This window comes from Formica exsecta, unplaced genomic scaffold (genome assembly GCF_003651465.1).
Source record: "Formica exsecta isolate Colony F162 unplaced genomic scaffold, ASM365146v1 scaffold26, whole genome shotgun sequence".
Lineage (NCBI taxonomy): Eukaryota > Metazoa > Arthropoda > Insecta > Hymenoptera > Formicidae > Formica > Formica exsecta.
The window spans coordinates 1267193-1281843 of NW_021849866.1; the positions used below are offsets into that span (position 1 = coordinate 1267193).

Sequence of the window (14651 nt, forward strand, 5' to 3'; positions counted from 1 at the left end):
AAGAGGTACCGTGTCCTATGTAAATCATCCAACGGCGTGATGCTAATTATATCTATAATTGTCAATTGACCGTGCAATAGCTCCCTAGCGCAAAAAGAGATTTTAATCATATTTATTTATGGAGATTTTCGTTGCTAAGAAAACTTTATATATATATATATATATATATATATTTGCGCGTTTCCATAAGCTTCTTTGAAAATTCTAACTCAGTACGTTAAAATTGTTACGTCAATGAAAGCACGAGGTGTTGAGATTACGAAATATCGTCGCAACTTTTGGGAATCCATAATGTTGACACGAAACTGCAGTTCTGGTTGCACATTTAATATTATAAGCTTGGATTACGTACTTAGACTTTGTCAGCGAACATGTTGCGCGCGCGTTGCATACGATTACGACGGAAAAGGATGAAATTTGCCGAAGTTGCTGCGAAAAAGCTTTTCGCGGTTTTCCCTCGCGCGATTTACGAACCAGTGCGAGCTATCGTAGTCACAAAGAAAATCGCGAGCGAAAAAGCTCCTGTAAGCATACGAGCTGAGCGAACGAGCGGACGTCTTCTGAGAAATTCTCTGTCGTCGCGGAAGACAACATGGAGAAAATTACTTTGCTCGTTGCGTTGTTGGAAAAGTAATTAACGCATTCATCGAGAAAGAGAGAGGAAGAGAGGAGAGGAGAAAGGCATGTGAGAAAAGGAGAGTGAGAAAGGGAGAAGGAGAAAGAGTAAGAGAGAGAGAGAGAGAGAGAGAGAGAGGGAGAATCGAGCATGCCGGTATTCTACCGGGAAGTTTGCTAATTTCACGTACTTTGCAGTGCGTAATCAAACGGAACCGGTATCGATCGCGGTGTGTATCCCTATGCGCTCTGTATCCCTAGAGGCAATGCGCGAAATGCTAAATAATTTATCACGGAGGTAGAATCGTTTCGCGAGACAGCCGAATCTCCGACAGCGGACTGGACATCTACCGACGACTCGATAACGTTCGGGCGAACAAACCGGAACAAGAATCTAGAGCCGGGGGCGATGAGAGATGTAAAGCCACACCAGGAACTATAGAATATTGCGAGCCAGAATTACGCCGGCAAACGAGATTTCAATGCGACCAGCTAAGTGAAATAGCTAAGTTAATTATGACGCCGTTCTCTAATCGAGTTCTTCTTTACACTATTAATTATAGTGTAGGACGAAAGATAATATAGGAATATAAAGTACGCGTCTCAAGAGACGATAATATTATATTGCCATATCTGTATAATATCGTTCTAGGATTATGCAAATCATTCATTTTGAAAGTAGTATAAGACCGATGCTTGAACATAATGAAAACTCCAATAATATGCAAATATGAATCAGTTTTTGCAAAATTTGCGACGTCGAGCTGACACCACTTTTCAAAAATAAGCGGCTTATATATTTTAATCTATCTATGTAGTTTTATAAAAGTGTTATCACTCGATAATAATCATCCTGTTATTAATCATCTTGATTTTGTCTTGAATATTGTAGTAAAAATACAGAATTAATATTTTCTCGTAAATGAATATTAAAAATATATTAAAGAAATTTAATAAAATTTTGCAAGATAAATATGCGAAAATTTAAGGATATTGCAATCTCTCTACAACACTCGGCTCTCGTAATTTCAAATAAGCTATAAATTTTCCTGCAAATTAAGTTATAAATTATAAAGACAGCTTTGTATGTGTGTGTTTTATCCTCTATATATAATTCCAGATTCATTAATCATCATCAAACATTCAAGAAAGCGCGATCACATTATGTTACGAGAATAATAACCGGATTATTGGAAATAAATAGGTGATTAATCATGGTGCAGCCATAATAAATTTACTCACCGGACGGTACCGCAGGTGTCGCTGTGCGAAACTTCTCGTCGAGACTGTACCGCACAACTTCAATCGAGAGCTCTCACTCGCTTGAATACGAATGTCGGAAAAATGCAGCGAATTTCGTTCGCGCATAACGATTAATCTGCTACAACGATCGCCCGGCAGCTTCCGCGGCACTCCCGACACATTTTTGCACACGCGATGTACTTTTGCCGGATAAAAAAATGCGAAAAACACGGGACGGCTTCACACCACGTCTATCCGACCCGACTGGCGCGAAACTAATATGGCGTAATGTATGCGCGCACGCTATTGGTCGATTTGAATACTTCGAGAATATTCAAACCGCGAGAATATAAAATAAAGAAAAAATAATCTTGCAATTATAATCATGTAAAAGATATATATTCAGAAATATAAACATACGCCTTAAAATCTTTCTTAACTTTTTCTTATGTGTGTGTAATTCTTTTCGTATATAAAATAGTAATTTTTTGCATAAACGTAAAAAGACAATTTAGAAACAAATCTGCTGCATATCATGTATATGATAAAAAGAGGAAAAGATCAAAGGGAAATATAATGATGATTAATATGAAAAAATGCAGCGACTTTTAACGCGGAAAAAAATAGATTACCGAATAAGTAAAGAAACGAGAAGACACGCAACAGGAGTGTGAGCGCGAAATGGACCGAGAATCGAAGAGGCATAGAGGGGGAGAATCGTTGGTGCGTTTGAGAGTTAAATGGACCGTAGACAAAATAAACAGGGACGAAAGAAATTTCCAGCCATCGCACACGTGAAGCCACGCGAACGCCGCGGAAAAACGAGAGACGGAATTTCGAATAATACTTTTTTTCCTGCCTTACGCCATCGACCTCCTTCTCCCTTTCTCTCTCCTGCTCCTCCTCCTCCTCCTCCGCTCTATTCCGCATCGCGAGAGAATACTTCCGAAGAATTTTCCGCAACGCGGTCTCGCTGGTACCCTGAAGGAAATCTCTTAACGCGATCAAAGTTTTCCTCGAGAAAATCCTTCGAGAAGTCTCATCCCGAGTTCAAAGGTAAACCTTTTATCTGAGACCTCCAATATGGAACCCTCTCGCCTCCGTTACGACATTTTATTCCATCTTCTTTCTTCTTGTCGAGTCGAGGTATCGCGTATCTACGTTTATATCTGTATCATTATTATTTCCGCTCGATGCATGCGAATCTAAATGCTTCCGAACGATATGGCGTTTTAAAGCTGATAATATCTAACATCAGTTCAGATTTTTTAATATCAGATTCAAATTTCCATGACATAAAATAACTTTTATCTTTATGCGGGACAATAAAATTTATGTAGATGCCAATAAAACAGAAAGAGAGACTGTGTTTATATAGGAATATAATATACTGTGTGATGAAAAGTCTAAATTATATGAAGATATCTACTTGCTTTCTCTATTTTTTTTCTTATTCTTCATAAAATATAAGTTGACTGCGTACAGAATTTGTATATATCTCCAATATAAATATATTTCAAGAAATACAAAAGTGCAATCTTATACAAAGCTCAAAGTGCTATAAACATATAATAATTTTAATCTTAAATCTAAAAATTATAGAAAAACGTCAATCGTTTGATATATTATATAATATTACACAAACTATCTATTTTATAAGTTAACATTTTATGAAGTGCGTCAATCAATATAATCGAAAAATTCTTTTTGAAGGAAAGGGAAATAGTTCTAATTCAGATTTATTAATCTAGTTTAATTTGGAAGCTATTTTTGTTCTCCTAAAAAATATTCGGCGCTCGGTTTAAAGAAATATGAAGATAATTTTTAATGTGATGGTCACATCATATTGTAATACTTAAGTGCTCATAAGAATATGTCAAATTTTATTATATATTATATAAATATTATATAAATTACGCTAAATCCTTGCTTTATATAAATTACGCTAAATTCTTGCTTTATGAACATTTGATTGTTAAATCTTTAATATTAACATATTTGCAAATCTCTCAGACAATTTTTTAATACTATTTTTTTTACAACAAAAAAATATTAATTTATTAAATATTGAAAAATGTAATATATGTATTAGAGGTACGTTCAAATGGAACATAAATTGAGATTTTCATGGAACCACGACCTTAGTCTACGTTTCAGTTGAACGTATCTAATATATAAATCATATATGATATATACAATCTTCCAGCTATGTTACGTTTATTTTAGAAATAATATGGAATAGTTTCAACTTTGTTATAAAGCAAGGATTCAACGAATATTTCTCACAATACGATAAGGAGAGTCAGCTATATATAAATGACAATCTCATATGATTAATAATTGAATACAATTGTCTTTGGTAATTTATGGCAGTGTTTTATTACCAACGTGGCGAGGTTGCTGGTATAGCTTGCTGATTAATTAAAGAAGGTCCGCTACAAAAACAATATAAAAGATTCAATATAAAAAATAAAAAAAAAAAAACATTTTTTTCTCTAATAAAAATCTCTTACCTCCAAGCGATGAGAGGTGCCAATCGTTCAGTTAATCTTTGGTAATTTCTTTCGAGTTCTCGCTGATAATCCCGCTGATCAGGACCAATTAGATTCTTATTGCGTCGTAAAGCATCAAGACACTTTTTCTGGAAATCTTTAAAGCACAGACGAAGTTTGTGCTGCAATCTAGTCGGCTGTGCATTCTGTTCGCGCAAACCGGACAGAAATACGATCGCTACTTCGGCAGGTCCTTGATTGACAGTCGTACCGATGCAACCTTGAAGAACCATCTGCAACATCTTTGCATCGGGTGGTTCCTGAGCGGTTGCAGCAGCCACCTAAGAATACATACACGCACATGCATTATATTACATATAATAAAATCAAGATATATTATAAAATAATATGAACAATTGATCGGTACTTCAGCAGTTTTTTTCTGTATATCTTCGATTGCCACTTCAATAGGACTCAGAACTATTTGCTTCCGAGCTACGACTCGAATTCTAGTTTTCAGATACGGGAAATGTGTTGCTACTGTTAATATCGTTTTTCGTTTGCACTGTTCGCGCAGCTCGCCGTGCGCCTTGCCGCCAGGAGTGAAAGGTGTCGCATAAACAAATCGTTCTAAAAATAACATCATAAAAAATGAATAAAAAATTACTTGCAATGATGAAACAGCTTATCTAAATTGTCGCTTACTTATATTAAAATTCCGATGAAAAACTGTAGGTCTATGTCTGAGTTCGTGTGCTTCGAAGTATGGCTCCACGTAAGTGATCTGCACATAAGCTTTGTCTGGTTCCAATTTGCTAGGATCCACAGGATTCGAATCCTTTATTATAACTATATTCTCCGCGCCGAATCTCTCGGCATAAAAGTTCTCGAGTCGTGAAAATATTTCCGGGAGTTTCGTCAAGGTCGGTTCTTTGTAAACAAACTCTTCGCCGGCAAGATCGCCGAATCTGGCACCGTAAAAACCAACTCTGAAATATGTGCCGAAGACGCGTTTCCCGGCTAACTGTTCCACGCGCGTATACGCTTCGTGAAGTTTGCTATACAAGTTCAAAAAAATATTTTATGTAAAGCTGAAAGAGAGAGAGAGAGAACATCTTTCATAAATTACAGAATAATTTAAATCTCCTTACCCGTGAATGTTAGCTAACTTCTTGTAGTCATGTGCAGCTTCGGCTATAGGCAACAACACTCTGTAGACATCAGGTATAGCTTCGTACATTCCAGCTGCGTGAAAAGAGCTAGCCGCATGTTCCAATAATCCTGCCAATCCGCTTTCTGAAAAATCAGGACCTAAACAAAGCCCTTCTTCCCTTCTAGCCAACACGTCATCGCCCACGGCGCTTTCCTCTAAAGCGTTTGGTGTCACGGCGTTCAAAGCGACGGCTCCTACAGGCCGGCCACCGCCGCCAGGTTCCAATAGATGAAGATATTCCGCTACCAGTGCAGCACTGTGTACCAAGCACATCGCTGCTTCTGTATGATTCTTTCTTTCCATGTGCTGTTGAGCCATGTTTGCGAGCCAAGTTAATCGAAGATCGGGTGATCCTTGATAACCCTTGGCAATTCTACACAAAATATAAATGTATAAAATATATATGCCTTAATTAATTAATATTTTTAAGCAAAAGTTAGATTATTATCGTCGAAATCTTACCTATACATTAAATCCAACAGCATTTCAGGGTCCTCTTGAAATTCTTTCATCTTAACAGTATCGGAAAGGATCATATGAAGATTAAATAGTAGATCCTTGACTTGTTCGGGGAAACTCGTATCTGCAAGCTCTGTATCCCTTTCAGCATATACCAGAACTGTTTTCAATGCCCTACGTAGTGCTCCTTCGCTAGGAGCTCTTCCTCTTCCAACGAGAGCGGATAAGGACGTTGTAACTTGCATCTTAACGCGTGCAAAATTCTACAAGAAATATAAGACTTAAAATAATGCTTTCTAGATTATCAATACCAAGATCACAGCTTACATTTCCAATTTCAAAATTTTGTCGCATCAGCAAGTATAGACTCGCAGCTGCGTGACTTCTGACAGCGCTTAGCGGCGAGCTACATCGAGTGAGCAATGTTAAGCACAAATCCCCGCAGCGTTCACTTTCCTCGTCGAACAATGCGCTATGATATTTGAAGACTAGAGCTCGCTGTGTATTGAACATATGCTGAAGAACTGATGTACTTTGGTTTCTAGCCAACGCTCTTAGCAGCACTTTTAACACCGCTCCAACAACCGCCCCTAAATAATTTCAAACATGTCACAATTCGTCTCTAAAAAACTTATCATATATTAAAATTATTGTATACCTCCACCACCGTCAGCTTGAACTACAGATTCTAAAGTATCTAATACGACAAGAGAAGCTTCAGCCGCTAAGGCTCCTTCTATGTGAGCATCTTGTTCCACAGCTCTGCCTTCCGGCTGTTCGCAAGATCTTGAAGAATCAACATTTGTGCAATTTTATAATTTCAACTACGGTTTAAATAACATATATTACTTACCTATAAGGCATTTGATCTTTGCGCCATCTTAACTTGTCGCCGGTTACTCTTTCCTTTCTTCGCAGCATCATTTCACTTCTGGCACTTCCCTGACCAAGGATCACGTCTTCTAATCGCGATCTAATATCGCTAGTGGCCGCAGCTTGAGGTGGCAATCTTTTTAGAGCTTTTTTGCCTTTATATTCGAAAGCAGCGGTAGCAATATTCAGTACTTGCAATAAACTCAAGATACGTCTTGCACTGAGTTCGGAACACCATTGCGCTAATGCAGTTCGCTCCAATCCTTTGAGTACCCATAAGGCACACATTAATAGATGTCGAGTAGCCTCTGAGCTTAAAGACACGCGGCATTGATTTCCCGCGGTGTCCGCTGATGCCCCACCGGCAATGGCCAAAGCTACCGATTGCGTGATTGATCCGGATTCATCCGGATAAACACTTTTATCCTTGGAATCCCAGTGATAGAGCTGGGGTAAGGCATCCATCAAAATATTTAGTAACGGCAGATAAAGCGCAGCAACTCTGGCTTTCGCTGCGGGATCGGAATATCGCGAATCAGCGTCATGGCAACTCATAAGATACCGTACGCTCCCAATAGCTTTATTCTGCAGCATCGGATTTGGTATCTCCAGAGTATTCGCCAAATCAGATAGAATAATGCCGACCAAAAAGTGTTGCTGTCTAAATTCTTGGCTAAGTTCCGAGAATCTAACTCTATCCCCGGGCACGAGCGTGGAGATTAGACTGCCTGAGCTGCCAGTTGACGGACTTGGCGATGCCGGAGCAGAACCCGAAGTGTAGCCTGTGCCGAAAGGAAGATTCAATGCCACGTAATGTTCGTGCGAGCACACCGTTCTCACGAGGTCGAGTTTCAGGGCAAACAATGCCGCCGAATCGGGTATATGCATCGATGCGTCCGACAATGAGCAGCAGGTGGCACGAACAAGCGACAGAACAAATCCTCTGTCCATTACAGACAATAGGTCTGATAGAAAATTGCCGAGGCTCGATATCAAGTTGGACGCCACGCGTATTTCTTTACCGCAACGTGATATCACCTCAGATGTCAATGCGGCAGCAAGCGTCGCGACATCGTCACAGAACTGTGGCGAGAATCTTAGTTTCCGCGGAACTTCCAAGGAGCCTGTCTCAGACAGTGTAACAACCATCGAACGCATTATTAATTCCAGAAAAAACCAGGAATGAGTTATCGCCAATTCACGTGCCTGACCAGTGGACACAACCCAGTGCAAAGCGAGTTCCTCGTGCAAAAGTCTTCTGGTAGGATGACTGTTGATCGAAGGAGATTCCTGTCGCATAGACGCGGTTCTATCTAATCCACGCGAATGGATCTCCATCTCCAAATCTTCTAGAGGTAGATCAGGATTGCTCTGTGCTCGCGCGACGCCTCCGCTGTGAGATATACTTGGTAGAGAACATTGGTACGCGATGTACGTAGCTAAAAGCGCGTGTCTTCCATGTGCGTCCAATTGACCGTCCGGTAGATTGGTGATATTTCGCACAAGCAAGCCTAGAGCTTCGAAAATGGTAGCGGCAACGTTCAATGGTTGAGATGGTAAGGTTGGTGGTCGCACGAGAAGACACAGCAATTGATCCAGCAATTGAGGAAGAGATCGCACCAAAGCGGAATGCGAGGCACGCGCTAATTCGAGAAGGGCTGATTTCAATTCCGATTCCATGCCCGCTTCGCCGATGCGAGGCGGGACTTGACCGGTTTCCAGAAAGCCACATAATGATAAAAATCTATAATATGAAAATTATATATTAGATATCTCTCAATTCATTCTTTAAACAAAAAAAAAAATAATAATACATTATTGTACCTATCGATATATTTATCTTGCGGATGAACACTGGAAACGGGCTCCAATATAACAGTAAAGACTCCTCGATGAGCGTCCACCCATCGAGTGCCTGGCAAAAGAACATCAGGTGCAATGTAAGAATAATTTGCAGGCGGCGGATCCAGCATAGCAGGCAAGCTGAATTCGCCTGATTGAAGATGACCGTCTCTTAAAAGCGGTAGCCACTATAAATAATCAGTTTTTATATGTTTAATATAACGATTGTATCATCAACTTTATTAATTTCATTATTAATTACTAATTAAAATTTACTGTGTAAGCGACTGCCGTTTCAACGTTCGGTTGTTCTGCTTTCTTTTGGCAACTGATATGATAAAAAGTGAACAGTAAATGATGTTTAGCGCTTAAATCCGCGGGCAGTCTCATTTTGACTTCGTCATAAAAGTTCGGGTTTTTATTGTGATATGATACAGAAGTAAAGTATTCGTGTGTCATTTCGGGACACGATGATCTGCCGAAAATAGCTGTGAGCGCATCGGCTTCTTGTTCACCTCCCATGAGCTGAATTCTTACGGCGATATTACGTGCTGAACCAGTCCTAGAACTGAAATTCGCTTCCTACAAATAATAAAACATAATTCTAACATTGTACGATTAACAGAAAATATTAAATCGTACAATTTTATTCGACACACACCTTGGGATAAAGATATAGAAGATTACGATACGTTAAATCTGGTGAAACAACTTCGCTTGGAAACTCGAGTATCTCTTTAACTGGTCGACTTTTCTCATCCGGATACGGAACTAATCTCCTGAGATCAGGATCTAGACACCTGGGTAATTCTTCCGGTCTAGGACTAAGATCCAATTTCAATATCCCTGGTAAGCACTTTAATCGTTTTAAATTAGAACCAGGTTTCCGCAGTTCGACCAAAAGTTTATAGAGATCTTCGTCGCGGAGTCGTTCGCTTTCCTGTTTGAAAAAGCTTGAGACAGTTAAAGTGATGGGCCTGCAAGAATATCATGTTTATTCATATCGTCTGATACCTCGCTCGTAGAAATATTATACGAACCTAAAGCTATCGAGACAATTAGCAAAATCGTCCGGAGACCAACTGCGTCTTTTGTCCGAACTCCGTCTTTCTAACGAACCTCGCCTTGTTGGCGGTTCCACTTTCTTTCGCCACTGTTCCAAACTACCTGATTTTCTATCTAAGGAGCCAGCACTGCCAGTGCTATCCGCATCGCCACCGCCTCCAATTACACCAGACAGATGAATCGCGGTCCACGCGAGCGGCATTCTGTAGCGACCCAAACGTTCGCATGCAGCGGCAGCGGCAGCTCTGACCTATAAAAATATAGATAAAGCAATAAAATAGAAAATTGTCGATTTGGACGCATCATTTTATTTCTCATCTTATTTTATTACTTTATCCTTATTTTTATCTTCGCGTAGATAAGGCTCGGCACATTCCGAAATATCGCCCTGCAATACTTTCTCCAGCCGTACAACGAGAAACAAATCGGGACTGGGTTTACTGATGCTCAGAACACAGCTTCTAGCTAAAGTACTCGCATCACTATAAGCGATGTGCCCTCCAAGCATTCTTTTCAATCCTTCGGAATTCATATCAACATAAAAATTCTCAGACACCTAAAATATAATGATTTATAATTAATATCAGGCATTCTTAAAGCTGTAATTTTAAGTTATAAAAAAATATTGTACCTTTTTCTTTTCTCTGGCATCATACAATGCAAGGCTCGCAAATATTGGCTCCACTTCTAGTTCTAATTTTAATTGCAGACATTTCACGAGAATTTTATGAGCGAAAGGCTCTGTAGGTTCGGGAGCAACGCTAATTTCTTGCCATTCGTCATCAGAAGATGTTGGAGGGGCATAAAGTGGAAATAAAGCTTCCTAAAATAAATATTTGATCAAAATAACATTTGCAATCTTGGCATGTAGCAATTATCTACCTGTCGATCCTCCAATCTCTTTTGCTCGTTCATCTGATCGATCGTCTCGAGGCAGACACGATCTAATAAACTCGGCAAAAGTGGATCATGTTGCGAATGCCGCAAATCCAGACTTGCCCAAGATCCTCTAGGAGTATCTCCACAGTTGGATAAATCGTCTTCCTCGTTCGGTGATCCACAGCCGTTTGTATCTTCTTGATCTACCTGATTAAAATAAATTCCTTTCTCACTCTTGAATACTCTATTTATAAACAAATTAATATTATTTGCAGCATACCTCGAAATCTTGTCTAGGTGTATCCTGAAGCAATCTGTCTCTAGCAATAGGTGAGATTCTCCCTTTGTATTTGCGATGTATTACCATCCAATCTGAAGTAAAGCTCTCAATGCATCTCTTTACATAAGGTGACACGGTATCTCTGAAAAACAGAAAATCAAATTAAAAGATAAATCAGATTTTAAATTGATTGTACTAATAGCACTATGATTATTTTACTTACAGTGATTCATGTGGAACTACTGGTTCTTCTGTTCGAATCTTCCTTTTTATGACCCTCAATTCGACATCTCCCGGTGGAAAATCTAATATTGGTTTTAAGGGATCACGATCCAGCACTGATTGGTGTTGCGCTAAGAATTCCTCATAATCAAGTGGTTCTAATACCTCACATAAGGACATCTATAAAGGAATTAAATATTAATTTTCTCTGAAATGAAAGATATAGTATATCTTAAGATTTCCAATTTTTTCAAAGAAAGCTTTCACACCGTGGAAGAAAATCCTGATACACTGCTCCCACTTTTTGATAAATCACGTGAATAAGAAGTAGAAGTAGCAATCTGCCGCCTTACATCGGCGGCATGTTGTTTGCTTAATTTATGAGCAAATGCACGCTGGACCGAAGACATTATAAATGTCCCGGTAAAAAACTCTGAGGATGAAATTCTGTAATAAGAAGAGTAAATATATATTTATTGACAAAATGTTAGATGTAATTTGAGCTTTTAAATTTAAATGTACATTAACATGTTACACATTTATTCCCCAGTATGTAAATTTTTTTGTAGCGAAAAGGTGCATAATTTCTTTAATCATAAAATATCTCTTTGCATTATTTTGATATATGTAAATTTGTTGTTTAATTTAACTTGAGTTGATTGACTCGAAATAATTAATTCTAATGTATAACAAAATATTATAATAACAAGTTTAAAAGTGAAAATAAGTAAAATAAATAAGTGAAAACAAATAAAATAAATAATTAAAAAATAATAATTAATATTCATAAGGATTGTGAGAGTTGCTTCAAAATATAGTAGAAACTAAAATTGGTGTATGTACATCATAAAATATCGCGTGACGAGAATATATTTACGTTAATTCGGATTCATCAAAGACGGGAGGACTAAAAATGATCGAGATTTATCAGCAAAAGAGAGGGTCCACTATTCTTGTAATACTTTCTTCTGCTTTCTCCGGACTTTGACGTATTTGACGTAAACTGATGTAAATCTTTGTCTGACGCTTTTTAATTAGCAGAGAGGGAGAGAGAGGTCACAGGTCACGCCGCCGTTTTTCATAAGACGCTTTTTCTAACTGTACAGTAGCGTCAACTAGATCCATTTTAGAGCTGGCGGAACTACATGGCCAGACTCACTTTTCGGTGCCACGGTAAAACAGCCGGTTAGTGCATGTCCGTGATAGGATCTATAATAGTGAATCAAAATTGCGGAAGAATATTATGGGTTTATTAATGTTTTATTAGCTGCGTGATATTTCGTTATTCTAGTATATACTACAGACATCGATAATAAGTTATTATTGAAGTATTTATATATATATGCGCATATAAAATGAAATAAATTTTCTTATAAATTTTCATTTTTTTAAATTAATTTTCTTAATAATTTTTTTCCTAATTTTTAAATATAATGTGCAGAAAATATTTACAATAAATTGCTTTCACTTTTGACTTATTCTTGGAACAAAAGTATCAAGCATTTTAAGCACTATCAAATTATTACGCTTTTAACTTATATAGCTTTTTATAATTAATTATTAATTTATTATTAATTATATTATTTAAGTAATTTTTTAATTTATAAAGAACAAGATTCTTCGCTCTCATTTGCCTACCAAACGCTTCGGAGCAGAAATAGTGTCTAACGGAGTACATTTATTGAATATATAAAAACTTTTATAAAATTTTTATATTTCTTATATTTTTAAACATAATTTTACTTGATTAATAAGATTTTTGCAAAAGAAATGACACAAAAGAACGCGACATTATTTGATATTATTAAATTTTAATTAAATATAAATTTAAAAATGAGATAAAACATGTTTTTCTTTATCTAACAATAAGTAAAAATTATCCGAATTGTACCGTGTTTTTGATGTCATTTTAATTAAAAATCTCATTAATCTATTAAAATTATTTTCAAAAAATTACTTTCTAAAATAAAACAATTTTTTAAATTTTTATTATATATGATTTTCGAATATTATAAGTAAATTATTATAGATAAGTAAAGGTCTCGGATGTCATCGAAAGCGAGAGCGAGAACAAGTAAAGAGCAAGTGAAATGACGTATTGTCAAAGAGTTTCGAAGTCTCTTATATGCGAGAGGCTTATTCCTTTATTGTATAGTATTTCACGAGTATACATATATGTGTCATATTACCATAGAAAATAAAACTTCTATATTTTGTATTTTACCAGTTTGAAAATAATTTTAATGGATTAATGATTTTTTTGTGATTAAAATGATATCAGACACGATGACATAAACCGGATAATTTTTACTTAAGTATGTAATCAAAATTTTTATTATTAGTTTAATTAAAAATTATCCGATTTATGTTGTGTTTGATGTCATTTTAATCGCAAAAATTTCATTAATCCATTAAAATTATTCTCAAACCGATAAAATACAAGTAAGAATCGAAGTGACAGAAATCTAAATTATAAATTATCGTTTTGTTGCGATCCGTATGAACAATAATTATTTATCTATCGATACTTAGAGTAAAAATATTTTGTCCCATGCTTTATCGTACGATTTTTTGATTATTTAAATATAATTTGAATTGAGAACGCGCAATTAAACAATCGAACCGCAAAATCAAGTAATTAACATAACGATAAGCTTTGTGATATATTAATCGTTTATTAAATAATCAATCTATAATTTAAAATATTTGTATAATTTAATATTCCGTTTGTATACATATACGTCATATTACGGAAAATATTTCGGCTGCGAATTATCAATAACACGGTATTCGGCCTTGGCGGCGTAAACATTAGCGCGCTATTGTTAATGTGTTACAGCTTACAATCTTGTTATCATTCGTACAGCGACGCTCGAACAGTAAAGTAGTGGTGCGCGAGACACTCCGCCAAATTCTTTTTCTAAACGCGATCGCGATTAGTATCGAAACATAATTTACTATAATTATTACAATTTACTTTATATATATAGCATATTACAAAATTATCTAACGCTGTCATCGTGTTGCGGACGCCTTGTCGCGTCGTCGGTAAAATATTACGGCAATGAATTAGGACAATACCTAACATGGTATTCGGTCTTGGCGGTGTAAACATTGACGCGCGTAAACATTGTTTATGTATCACGGCCTTGTTATGATTTATACTTGAATAGAAATGTAGTGGGGCGAGATGCTCAAATTCCTTTTCTTTATTATGTTATCATTCGTACGACGATACTCGAACAGTAAAGTAACAATGCGAGACGGTCCGTCAAATTTCTTTCCGGACGGCTCGTCGTATCATTGGTGCTGTCATCGTGCCGCGGACGGCTTATCGCGTCGTCGATGCCGTCGTCGTGCCACGGACGGTTTTCGCGTCTTTCGCGTCGCGTGTCAACACAGCATTGCATTTATATTAATTATTTATGAATTGCGTACGTGCAATTTAAATTAAGCAATTAATTGCGTA

The 14651-nt window shown here is 37.0% G+C and overlaps 1 protein-coding gene and 1 long non-coding RNA gene across 2 annotated transcripts in view; both read right to left on the bottom strand.

Annotated features, from left to right (window-relative positions):
* Positions 1-2133, bottom strand: part of LOC115236868 — a 116209-nt gene extending 114076 nt beyond the window's left edge. The window contains exon 1 of the long non-coding RNA XR_003884260.1: positions 1858-2133. This is a non-coding gene — a long non-coding RNA (uncharacterized LOC115236868). The remainder of the gene's footprint in view (positions 1-1857) is intronic.
* Positions 2134-3352: 1219 nt separating this feature from the next.
* Positions 3353-12220, bottom strand: LOC115236789 (dedicator of cytokinesis protein 7). The gene is made up of 20 exons (XM_029809480.1): positions 12060-12220; positions 11452-11629; positions 11184-11362; positions 10961-11102; positions 10684-10887; positions 10433-10624; positions 10133-10357; positions 9777-10051; positions 9398-9713; positions 9013-9318; positions 8719-8924; positions 6875-8638; positions 6680-6807; positions 6349-6611; positions 6025-6284; positions 5501-5935; positions 5055-5407; positions 4777-4979; positions 4371-4690; positions 3353-4292 (listed from the first exon to the last, which is right to left on the bottom strand). The coding sequence occupies exons 2-20, from the start codon at positions 11590-11592 to the stop codon at positions 4238-4240; spliced, it is 5967 nt and encodes a 1988-aa protein (XP_029665340.1). The 5' UTR covers positions 11593-11629; positions 12060-12220; the 3' UTR covers positions 3353-4237.
* Positions 12221-14651: the final 2431 nt, after the last annotated feature.